General features: G+C 34.2%; 1 protein-coding gene across 6 annotated transcripts in view; it reads left to right on the forward strand.

Annotated features, from left to right (window-relative positions):
- The first annotated feature begins 5,208 nt into the window (after positions 1–5,208).
- The window catches only part of LOC145284539 (cytoplasmic dynein 2 intermediate chain 1-like), a 149,383-nt gene continuing 142,544 nt past the window's right edge, over positions 5,209–12,047 (forward strand). For 5 of the 6 annotated variants that reach the window (XM_080133437.1, XM_080133440.1, XM_080133438.1 and 2 more), the window contains exons 1-2: positions 5,209–5,352; positions 10,404–10,457. In XM_080133437.1, the coding sequence (XP_079989563.1) occupies positions 5,338–5,352; positions 10,404–10,457 (69 nt within the window). In that variant the 5' untranslated portion in view covers positions 5,209–5,337. The remainder of the gene's footprint in view (positions 5,353–10,403; positions 10,458–12,047) is intronic. The other variant, XM_080133439.1, reaches the window with a different exon arrangement.

The raw sequence follows: 12,047 nt of genomic DNA on the forward strand, positions 1-12,047 counted from the left end.
CCTTTGTTGACCTGTTCCTTTGTGTGTGCTCTATTTAGCCTTGATATTTAGTTTCTTGATCTGTTTTAAATCTAGGTTAGTTTTTTTTTGTTTTTTTATGTTAGTTTATAGAGAGAAAAGGGACGGTGCTTGAGTCAGAATGTGTCTAGCTAACTCCAGGACAGACAGAGAATGACCATTAATTCCCTCCTCTCCCCACATTGGGTCCTTGTGTCGAATTAGTTGTACTTGTTTTACTAGTCTTTTGGCAAATAAATAATTCAGAATGTAGTGTCCCTTTTTACCGTACTCAAAAGAGGAAAACTACTTCTTGACTGAGGCAATTTCTTTTCTGTTCTTATTCCGAGTTTTTGTTTTGCTTTTTTGTTTTGTTTTTGGAGAGCTGGATATTCCCCATATTAAAGATTGACTTTTTTTCTAACATTTCCATTGTGGAAAAGCAAGTAAAATTGGCCCAAATAGAATCATAGTTAAGGTATGAATCGTAATAGGAATAATAAAACTCTCTCATATAATAATTAATTAATAAAAAACGATTGTTTAAGAAAGGAAAAACAGGACTTTTCTATAAACAAACAATTCATATAATTATATTGATTTTACCTGCATATACAGTTGAGTGTATGTTGCTAAAATTTACAACTGTGAAATTGCCTTTTCGTCAATAGGAATTAAATAAAGTTAGTATGTGTTGCTTCTATGCGCTTTACTATGATTCTGCTCGGTCCAACTTTACTTGCTTTTCCACAATTGAAATATAATGCTACTGTTGGAACAGGATTCCACAATAATATGTAGCAGATGGATTTGCAAAGAACCCAAGCAGTAGCGATTTTGAATACACTTCTTTCCTGGCTTGTCTAATCAGAAGCCAACTCTCAGTCACGTGACCAAGATTATAAAAGGTTAAACCGGCAATACACTCTCTCTCTTTCTCCCTCGATCTTGAACTGACAACAACCCCACATAGAATGTACTTGTCCACTCCCAACTTCCCTCTTGGGACTTAACAGAACTCACCCAGCCTTAGGGGTTGGGGTTTTATTTAGACGTGAATACAAACAAGCCAACATGGTTATCCGCACATGGACTTCAATGCAGTACACACACAAACTCTCTTTCTCATTCTACAGTACTGTCTCTAATCTGCCGTGATGCACGTTTCCACTGCTACTTTAGACACAAACATACATGAACTCTTCTCTCTTTCAACAGGTTTGTATAATCATCAACGTTTCTACACAAAAACACTTTCCATGACTTCTTATTATTTTTGAGACCATTTTGAATTAAATCTTTGAGTTTCTGGCCATGGTGGCTTATAAGCCATCAGGAGCTAGACCCTTGAAAATGATTATTAACGACCAGGAATTCCTTGAAAAAGCAAAGAACTTTCAATATCTAGTCACCAACAAAGGACTTTTGATCAACATACCAAAGCTTGAACTCATCTCCAAAAGAATCATACAAGAGTTTCTGGTAGATAAAAAAACTAAAAAGTCATCAATTCAACAAGCGACTTAGTTCTCAAACTTATGATGAATCTGGTCTTTTGTGGGATTACTTTGCCTGGTGGCTCTATCTCGGTAAAGTATACCGCCTATGCCAGCGACGTTACTGTGTTTGTAATGAGCTAAGACTAGAGTCATCGACATGGAAGTAAAATGGTCTGAACAGGTAACAAAGTCAAAGTCAACTGCAATAATTCTGAGGCTTGCGCATTGGTGTTTGGAGGGGAATACCTCTTCAGGGACCTTTTGACTGGACTGATGGGCTCTGCAAGATACTCAGTGTCTGGTTTGGCCCCGACCTCCAGTGTGAGAAAAATTGGTTGGAAGTATTGAAAGTGGTCCAGGGCACAACTCATTTGTGGTCCCTGAGAAACCTCACTTTAAAGGGTTGAGCAGAGGTATGTAGTAAATACATTTACCCTCAAATCCTCTACCATCTATCAGTAATTCCACTCCCGGAAATCACACTATTACAATTAGTGAGTGTTCTTTTCTCGTTCTTATGGCGTAGAAGGCAAACCATGGTTAGTAGGGAAATTTGTTATCTGCATCCGTCAGAAGGCAGTTTGGGAATGCCAAGCATTGAAACTTCCAGCTTTGAAAAGTGTGCACTCGTCTGAGGAGGAAGCACACAGATTGCCCCAAAACGAATGTTCCTTTTATTGCGAGTGTTGATAGGCCTTGAAGTGCCTCTTACAGATGAAAGAAAGCCTCTCTGACACTCGACTGTTGTCCCGTAAGACACTATATAGGGTTATAGTGAGGGGATCTGTTCAAGATGTTACGATTGAGAGGGTCGGTTTTACGAATGGGGAATGCCGCTCAATATGGCCTTGGGTGCCTGGGTTTAGGTGTCTCGACAATTACGAGGCACCACTCATCTGGCTGATAATTAGACATGCCCTCTAGGTTGACAAAAACTTTTCACAGTGGATCAGGTGGAGACACCATTCTGTGTGTTGTGGAGACTGGAAGACAGATATTGACCATGCTTTCTTCCACTGCGCTATCGTACATACATTGTGCAGGTTAGTTGAAGGCTTCACAGTTCACATGTTGAACGGACAGTTCTTGGTTCTAGAGTCAGTTTCGACATGCTGCAATTGCGTACTGACCATGTGAAAGGAGGAACACTACATTTTTTCTCTACTCACTAGCAGTTATGAGAGGTGTGATTTGGTTGACGAGACAGAAGGAAGTCTACGGAGTTGAGCACTTTACTGGCTCCCATTTACTTTACTGGTTCTCATTTTCAAACATTGTTTGAAAGTGCGGATTAGATTGGAGAAGGCGAAACTCTCTTTGACAGATTTCAGCAAAAGGTGGGTGGAAGTTTCGTGCCTGTGTCGAGTGAATGGTGTTAATCTTGAGTGGTATTTGGACATAACTTAGGTTTAGAATTTTGGTTGTGGACAAACTTGTTCAGGACCATGCGACTACGTGTAATATAAATATACATACTTATTTATATTTCTTTTCTTTTTTTTGCATTCTCTCTTCCCTCGTGAAGCAAGAAAATAATTTTTAAAAAGATGGTTCTTATTTAGAATTTGACTTGATTAAAACAAATTTTTAAAGAGGCAATTTGGAAACTTAACTCAGTGTTCTAAAGGGACATCACTCTATTTTACTAAAGTAGTTGAAAAAAGAATCATTTTTTGGTCAACGTCTAGAATCTTTTCAACTCCAAAAAAACCTTTACAATGATGACTTTCCTTGAATTTTGGAGGTGCTGAAAACTTTAGAAGTGGCGCAGAGAAATAGTTTTCATGATATGAAGAAATTACTTTTCAAAAGGTGGGGGATCACTTTTCTATACAAATCTAATGTAAAATGAGCATCCCCACTGTTTGAAAAAGTAACTTCTTCATATCATGAAAACTGTCTATCTGTATCACTTTTAAAGTATATATTCGTTTTTCAGCAACCCCGGAAATCTATTAAAGTCGTTAAACAAAAATGTAAATTGTTTGACAGACAAAATGTTATAAAAATTATTTATTTTTATATAAAACACATTATTAGACCCAAAGGCTGAAATAAAACCAGAAAAAAATAATTTTTATTATTTTTTCATCATTTTTTATTAAGACTAAATATACGACAATCGAGGCCGCCATATTGCTTTCAAAATTTAGCCTTTCTAAGGTTTGACAGATTGGCCTTTTTAAGGCCAAATTTTACCGTTTTTACGCTCATGGTCGCTATTTTTGCAATGAAAGAGCGTAAAAAATGCCAAATTTGGCCTTCTAAAAGCCAAATTTTGAAACAATATGGCGGCCTCGGTTGTCGTCTAATAAAAAACGTGGTAAATATAGGGATACGCTACAACAGAACACTGACCATTCTAATTTAGTTTGCTAGAGGTAATCGAGGTCGCTGACAACGAATCTGATAATCAACCCCGTCGCAAATTTACCGTTTGCATGGTATTAACCCCTGAACCCAGGACTATTTTCCGCCATTTTACAGCTTCCGTTTACACAACGCGCGAGCGCGTGGTAACATAAGCGATGCCTGTGGAATGTGCCTTCACATAGTAAACTGCCTTTTCACATATCGTACGAATCTTTTATTGAACATTTAAAATTATAGAAAAAGAAGAAAATCGCTCCAAGTAGGGAGGGATAATGTCAGAAAGCTCAATTTTTTTTTTTTTTTTTTTGTCATTGGTGGAGTGGTGGACAATTCAAAATTCGAAGAAAAAGTTGCCTAAAACAAAATTTTAAAAAATACATTATAACGCGCCGAGATTTACCAATTAGAATACCATTAAATCTTTTTAGGAGATTTTACTGTTTTGTGTTTACATTGGGGGAGGAGGCGGGGGTGGTGTTGGGGCGCAGCGCGTAGCGTAAACGGAAGCTGTAAAATGACGGAAAATAGACCCTGGGTTCAGGGGTTAATACCATGCAAACAGTAAATTTGCGAGGGTTTGATTATCAGATTCATTGTCAGTGACCTTGATTACTTTTAAACAAAAACAAATTAGAGTGGTAGCGTATCCCTATATTTACTAAAAATGTTGAAAAAATAATAAAAAAATGAAATATTTGGGGGTATTATTTCAGCCTTAGAGTCATATTAGTGTTTTATATAAAAATAAATACTTTTTATAATTTTTTTGTCTGTCAAATAATTTACGCCGCTAAACTACATATTTGCCATCATCTTTTTTACGATTTTTAACAATGTTAGAGTAAATCGTATGCATTACAAGGCTGGTTTTCATCTCGATAGGTTGACTTGCGTTGGCGGCCTTATTTATAAAAATTACGGATTAAAAATAGCGTCTCCAGTTTGTAATAAAATTTGATTTTTTTTAGTTAAAAAAATACTTGGTCAATTTATATAATTTTTGCCATATGACATACTCGTCTCGTGACGGGTACATACATCATAAAGATTTGTCTGTATTTTCAGTATTTGTTTTTTTTTTGTTTTTTTGTTTTTTTATGAAATCGAATTCTAAATAAGAATAAAAAAAACATTGAAAAAAAATAAATTTACATTTTCAAGGGGAACAACTCTAAAAGTTAACCTCCATGTCGCAAAATTTCATTCTTAAAATATTCTTTTGGGGGGGTATTTATTCTAATTAAATAGAAAACTTATAATCTGAATTTAATTTATTTTAATTCTAATGAGTTTCCGATATAAATTTGGAAAATGGCTTAGTTTGTCTTTATGTTTCTAATACGAATTGGTTTACGGTAAAAATGGCGGTTAACATAGTTTACACTAGCAACGACTCTTATTGATTTTCTTCGATGTTAATCCTCGTTGATACGCACTTAAAAACAACCAATCTCCGAGGATTCCAATTATGGCCTCGAATAAGGTAAATAAAGTAATGGACTTGTGCACTTGTGCAGAGTACGGACCGTGTTTTTTTTTTGTTTTTTTTTTTAGATAGTATTTTTAAATTTAATTTTTACGGGACCTTTTGTTTATTAAGTTGTTAGGTGAAAGTACGGGATAGTTACAAACCGCCCCCCCCCCGCCCTATATTAAGAATGGATTTCTAGATGATAATGTTATTTCGACACAGTCCATATTCTGCATAAGCACTTAAAGAAATCTAAATTTTATATATTGTTTAATTAATAAAGTTTTTCATTTTTAGAAGGCCGACTAATGCTTTTACATTTTGTTCTTGATATTTAAATTGCATTGAGTGTGTATTTTATTTTAAACATCAATATGACCGACGAAAGCCTTTATTTCATTCATTATATCGGTAGGTGTATCAGAATTTTTTTTTGGGGGGGGGGAATTTTTGACACCCCCAACACAAAACTGCGAATAGAATATTTAAAAAAAAAAAAAAATCGTAATTTCTCTTTTTAAAGTGGATTGTTTATTATCTCTATGGAATATACTTCTAAAATAAACTATTAAAGATGTTTAAAAAATAATAGAAATATTTTTTAAAAATAATAGAAATATTATTTTTTATTTTTTAAAAAGCAGTGTGTACAAAGTGCCGGCGCGACTTCATGCAGCTATTTTTTTTTTTTTTTTTTTTTTTAACGTAATGAAATCAATTGAATTTTACAAGTTAAATATTTTTCAATTTTTAAACTTAAAAAATCTATCAATTTTTCTATTGGTTCAATTTTTACGATATTTTCAGGGTCAATGTGAAATTTTATGCTCTTTCCAATAAACCAAATATAATATTTTAGACAAACGGGTTTTTTTTTTATTTCACCGCATCCCCTCCCCATTTTGAAATGTCTATTAAAATGTTAATAATTAATTTACTCACCAAAGTTTTATATATCACAAATTAAAGATAAAAGATCAATAAATAAAATATCCTAATTTAAAGCAAAAAAAAGAAGTGTTTTTGGAAATTACCTGTAAAGTCCAAAGTGTAAAACCTTTTTTTTTAAACCATGTTGATTTTTTTTTTTTTTTAAGTGGAAGCTTATGTCATGCTTAGGTTGTCAAGTAAATATTGGACGCTGATGAAAATTTTTTCTATTTCATTCAATGTTTTCTTTTTTTTAGATATTTAAAAAAAAATTCACTCGATAAAGAAGAATTAAAATATATTAAATCAAAAATTCATGTATTTCTTTGAGAAAAGGAAAAAGTATCACCGACATTTTTTTTTTTTTTTAAGGTAAAAACTTATAAGTAAAATGTGACTAGTTTCAACTATCCTGGCAGAAAAAATAAAACTATGGGGACACATATTTCTTCACACACAAGGCTAAACAGCTAATGCGAACATTCAAAACAAGAACAAACACCGCTTCGGCGTTTGGCTAACACTGTAACATTGCTTACGTAACGGCGGTATTTTCAAATAATTGTTTAAAGTATTCTTTTGTTTAAAAAATACATGGAATTTAAAATATAAATATGGATAAATTTTTAACAATGAAGAATGGAAGTACCCATTGAATAGTATTTTTTATAGGTAAGTGATTTTTTTGAATTTATATATATTTTTCTAATCGAAGTAAGTAAAATTTCGTTGATTTTCTTCAAATCTTTTTTAAAGAAACCCGATTTAAAAAAACAAATATTGCATAATTTGCTATTAAACCTGTTATTTTTTTAAAATTTGGTCTTTGCTCCTTTAATTGAAAAAAAAAATTAGGGTTAGAATTACATTTTTCAAGTAGTTATAAGCTTGGAAAGATAAGAGGTCAAATTATTTGGTTTTTATCACGCATTTTTAATGTCGGTTTCTGGCACTGCTATTATATAGATACCTTTAATAGTATGATTTTTTAGTACTTATGCAGAAAAGGTATCATGCTGAAATAATACCGTACATTATTATTTAGAAACCCATTCTTAAAATGGAGGGGAGGGTGTTTTGTAACTATTTTGTACTTTCACCTAACAATTTAATTTTAAAATCATATTTTTAAAAAATAGCATGGTGTCATCCCTGCATAAGTGTCGATCTTTTAATACAGAGGTGTTAATAGATGGAAAAGTGTATGAACAGAATAATTAACAAAACTTGCCTCCCATGCTAAGAATAGTCTTCTCAATATTAATATACATTCCAGCATATTTCTCAAGGCATTTTATTCTTGCATTACTTCCCCTGTTTTCTAGACGGTGATAGATGATTTGACGTCCCCTACGAAACATCTTCCAACAGATATTTTAAAGTGAAGAAATTAATTACTAGGGCTGTGACAACAGAGTATTCTTTACATTCCTTTGACTCTCGGGTATATATCCGACACAGTTAGACACACTTAATCACCCGGGAACCACATCCGTCTATATAAAAACATATAAGATATTATCGGATATGTACTCAAGAGTCAAAACTATGAAAAGAATATGCTGTTGTCACAGCTCTATTTATCACATTCTTAGACGAATTGTTATTATTATTATTAGTAGTAGTAGTATTTGTATTATTATAAGTAGTTTGGCATAATAATGATACTTATCTATAAAAAATGTTTATTTACTTTTAAGAATGTTCCACATAAAAAAAGAAAGTTACCAGAAATAAATATTGCACATTTTTAAAGTAAGAATTGTTCACATTGTTCCATTTATTTTCATATAAAATATTGATAATAAATAATAAAAAAAATATCATTATAATATTACATAATATCTGATGGTCCTGGATGACCTTAAACTATACCCAATGGTGAGGCTCCAGCTTGCGGGCTTTGGGGAGTGTGGAGCTACTCTTTAATTGCCATTGTTCCGTCTGCCTGCTTCCCACCGGACTACAACTTGGATATCTTCAAGTCCAACGTTAACAAATTACTAATGAACTGCCCCCTTAAGTAAACACTTCATCAAATCTCCACACTAACATAATGTACTTGCAATAACCCTTATCCCTGAGTGACTTCCGGGCCTTGATAAGTGGTGATCACTGTGTAAAAAAAAAAAAAAAAAAAAAAAAAAAAATGATCTACTCTGACCCGGAGTGGTAGTACTTGTTAGGGTCCCAACTATGGGTTAAATAGAAACTGACTTGAAAAAAACAAAGATATTCTATTAAAAAAATTATCTTCAAAATCACTGGATTCGGCATTAAATAAACTGAAAAAGTTTTATATGCCATAAAATAAAAACAAAACAAAATAAATAATATCTGATGGAAGATGTTTTGTCAGAAACGCTGAATCATCTATCAATAACTAGAAAACAGATGAGGTAATGCAACAATGAAATGTCTCGAGGAATTATGCCGGAATGACCCACTTAAGGATAAAGGTTAATGAGTGCATGGTAGTTACTGGAGCAATAGCGTAGTAATCATCAGTAGTGAAAACTGGGTATAATTTGATTGTTTAAGAGGACAATTCAACAAGAACTTGAAGACACAAATATTGTAGTCAGCTGGAAAGTAGGCCAGGTGAACAAAGTTCAACTGGCGGGCAGTTCTAGAAAAGGAATTTTGTTTATGGAATCCACATTTAGGTTTAGGCACAGATAGAGAGTAGGGGAAATTATGGATCGTGTTTTTCGTGACAGTTTGGCAAGGGAGGGAACATAGAGTGTAGTTCAGATGAGCATTTGCCATGAAACTAATGATAGAGTAGAGACAGGTTAGCAACGTCTCTTCTGTGGGAAAGAGGTTGTGAGGAAGAGAATAGGGCATCACCTAAAGTCGATTTTGAATGCTGTCAAGGCAGGATAGTGTGCTCTGAGCAACTCCTGCTCAGATATGACAACAGTATTCCATCCTAGGACATACTTGGCTCTTATACAGCTAGAGGATTGCATTAGCAGTGAGATATGGAGTGGTAAAATGATCAAACTATTTTTCCAGCAACCTTGGTAACAGATTTGATGTATGTGCTCCATTTTAGATCAAGAGTGAAGGTCAGACCCAGAAGTTTATCAAAACATAAAAGCCATTCCTTTTAATTGAGGCCAGACATGAGGGAGGTGGGAGTAGCTATTCTGTACTCTTTTCGGTGGAAATTAAAATAATTTAAAAGAAAGGGAAAGGTAATTTTTTATGGTTAATTCTTATTTCAGTCATATAAATTATTTACAGTGAAATCAGTTTCTCCTAAATACATTTATTATTATTATTTTTTACTTTAGTAAACAAAATAACATTCAAATACGATTCTTTTTTTTTTCTTCAAGGAAGTTGGTATCTTTTATTTTCTCTGCCAGGATTTGATTAGCTGTTTTGCCCCACTTTTCAAACTTTAAATAGTAGTAGAAAAACAGTTACATCTTCTTTTGCACAATAAACTATGGCTCGGCTTTTAAGCATCTTATTTTGTTATTTTTTGTTGCCAAATATGATGGCGATAGGGGCCAGGACCTCTGGGGGCAAGGCCTGATGGCTAACCCTGGTCTCTGTCAAGATTTACCCTATTGTTTGCCTCTTCCTGCATGATGTATAAACAGGTTGCGGGGACCCTTTTTATACTAGGTGTCGGCCTGCTGATAATATTTATTATATATTTTATTTATCGGAATCCTTTGAGATGAGTACTTTGTATATATTTATTTATTTATTCATTTGCAGACTGTTAAACCTTATCTTCATAATTGTTGTTTCACAACATTTCGGCTAACTTATCCTCTGGCCTTCTAGATGGTTAACTGCGACGGGTTAGGAATGCCGAGTCTCTTAACTGTATCCTCAATAATTACTGCCTTCCATAGTTGTTGTCGTCTCACCACATTTTGGTCAACTAATCCTTTGGCCTAATTTGGGTATGATCGAAACCACTATAGGGCTGGCAGGTTTAGATTCCCTGAATAGTCAGAGAAAATCAGCAGCAACAAGTGATCATGCCTGGTTGAGCTGGTACACTCAAATAGTAAAAGTCAATATTGCTATTTTGTTTAACTGAGTTTGCTTTTACAACCCTTAATTCAGTTTTACTGTTTTTGTCTTAATAAGCTAATATTATTTTGTAGGTACGGTCCAAAAATGATACATGGACCACAGAAGAACTGCAAATGGCGTTAAAGGTATTACATTTTTTTTTTTGTTTCATGATTTTGTTTTCCTATGTTAACATGATATTTTTTTTTTACATAGGAGTCACGACTTATCAAGGCCTAGAGGCCACTCAAGGATAAGGGTTAATAAGTGTACAGTAGTCAATGGGACAATATCGTAGTAATCATTAGTTGTGGAAATTCGGTAAATTGTGTTACTTAAGAGGACGGTTCATCAAGAACTTGTTTATGTTGAATTTGAAGACAACCAAATTGTAGTCAGCTGGAAAGCAGGCAAACAGAAGAGAGTTCCACAGATGTGCAGTTTTAAGAAAGAAGCTTTGTTTATGGAATCTACGTTTTGGTTTAGGCACAGATAAAAAGTGGGGAAAATTATTGATAGTGGTTTCAGCTAGACGAGTGTTTTTCGTGAAAGTTGGGCGAGGGGGGGGGGTGGAGGCATAGATTGGAACTCAGATGAGCACTTGCCATGAAAATAATGATAAAGCAGAGACAGGCTCGCAACATCTCTTCTGTGGGAAAGAGGTTGCAGAGAAGAGAAAAGGGCATCCTCCACTAGGCTCTGTCAAGACAGGATAAACTCTTTCTAGAAGCTCTTGTCCAGATGTGGCAACAATACTCCATCATTGGATGTACCTGACTTTTATATAGGTAGAGAATTGCATCAGCAGTGAGATATCTACTGGAACGGTAGAATGATCCCACCATTTTTCCAGTGACCTTGGCAACGGATTTGATGTATGTGTTCCATTTCAGATCAGGAATAAAGGTCAGACCCAGAAGCTTGTCAAAACATGGAGCCTCCCCAAGACGATAGCCATTCATTTCAATTGATGCCAGATGGGGGATCAGAGCATTAATGATGTAAAGCTTGGTTTTAGATGCATTAAAATTAGCCAGCCCTTTCCTCATTGTACCATGTGCTCAAGATCAGAGGAGAGAGAATCAGAGAGAACTTGGTCATTTACGGCCTCCGATCTGTTACCATAGATGGTTGTGTCGTCAGCATAAATGTCAATGAATGATCTTAGGATGTGATTTGGGCCCAGGATGGACCCCTGAGGGACTTCAGCATTAATACTGTGAACTTCTGATTTCTACCCATCAACCTCTAACTCTTATGAACCTATCAGAGAAAAATTATTTAATAATTGAGAAGACATTTAAATCGTCTGTGACCTATTGAATTTTGTGGTATAATTATGTCCGTCCATTGTTTGCAAAGATGACCGTGATCATGCAATTGTTTTGTGGTTACAAAGATGTCTTGTAAGACTGATTCAAGCTCTGAAGTATTTCCCGCATGTTGGACATCAGTGGGATAATTCTGTATCATTTTGTTGTATATATTATCTATCTATTAGGTTGGTGCAAAAACAATGTCGTTTTCTCACATATGTTACTTTTATATATGATTTCTGTATTAATTCATTAATATATATTGCCATGTTATATATCATTTTGAAATGCGTTTTTCGCTCTATCGAATCATGTTATTCATTACCATTCTCAATCTCTTCATTCATTTTTTTGCAGGTTTTTCGACAGCATGGACAAAATTCAAATCTGCACGACTTTCTTGTTCCAGTTCAAACTAAT

The sequence above is a fragment of the Euprymna scolopes genome, chromosome 9 (genome assembly GCF_053919585.1).
Source record: "Euprymna scolopes isolate OS-2025 chromosome 9, ASM5391958v1, whole genome shotgun sequence".
In the NCBI taxonomy this organism is placed as follows: domain Eukaryota; kingdom Metazoa; phylum Mollusca; class Cephalopoda; order Sepiida; family Sepiolidae; genus Euprymna; species Euprymna scolopes.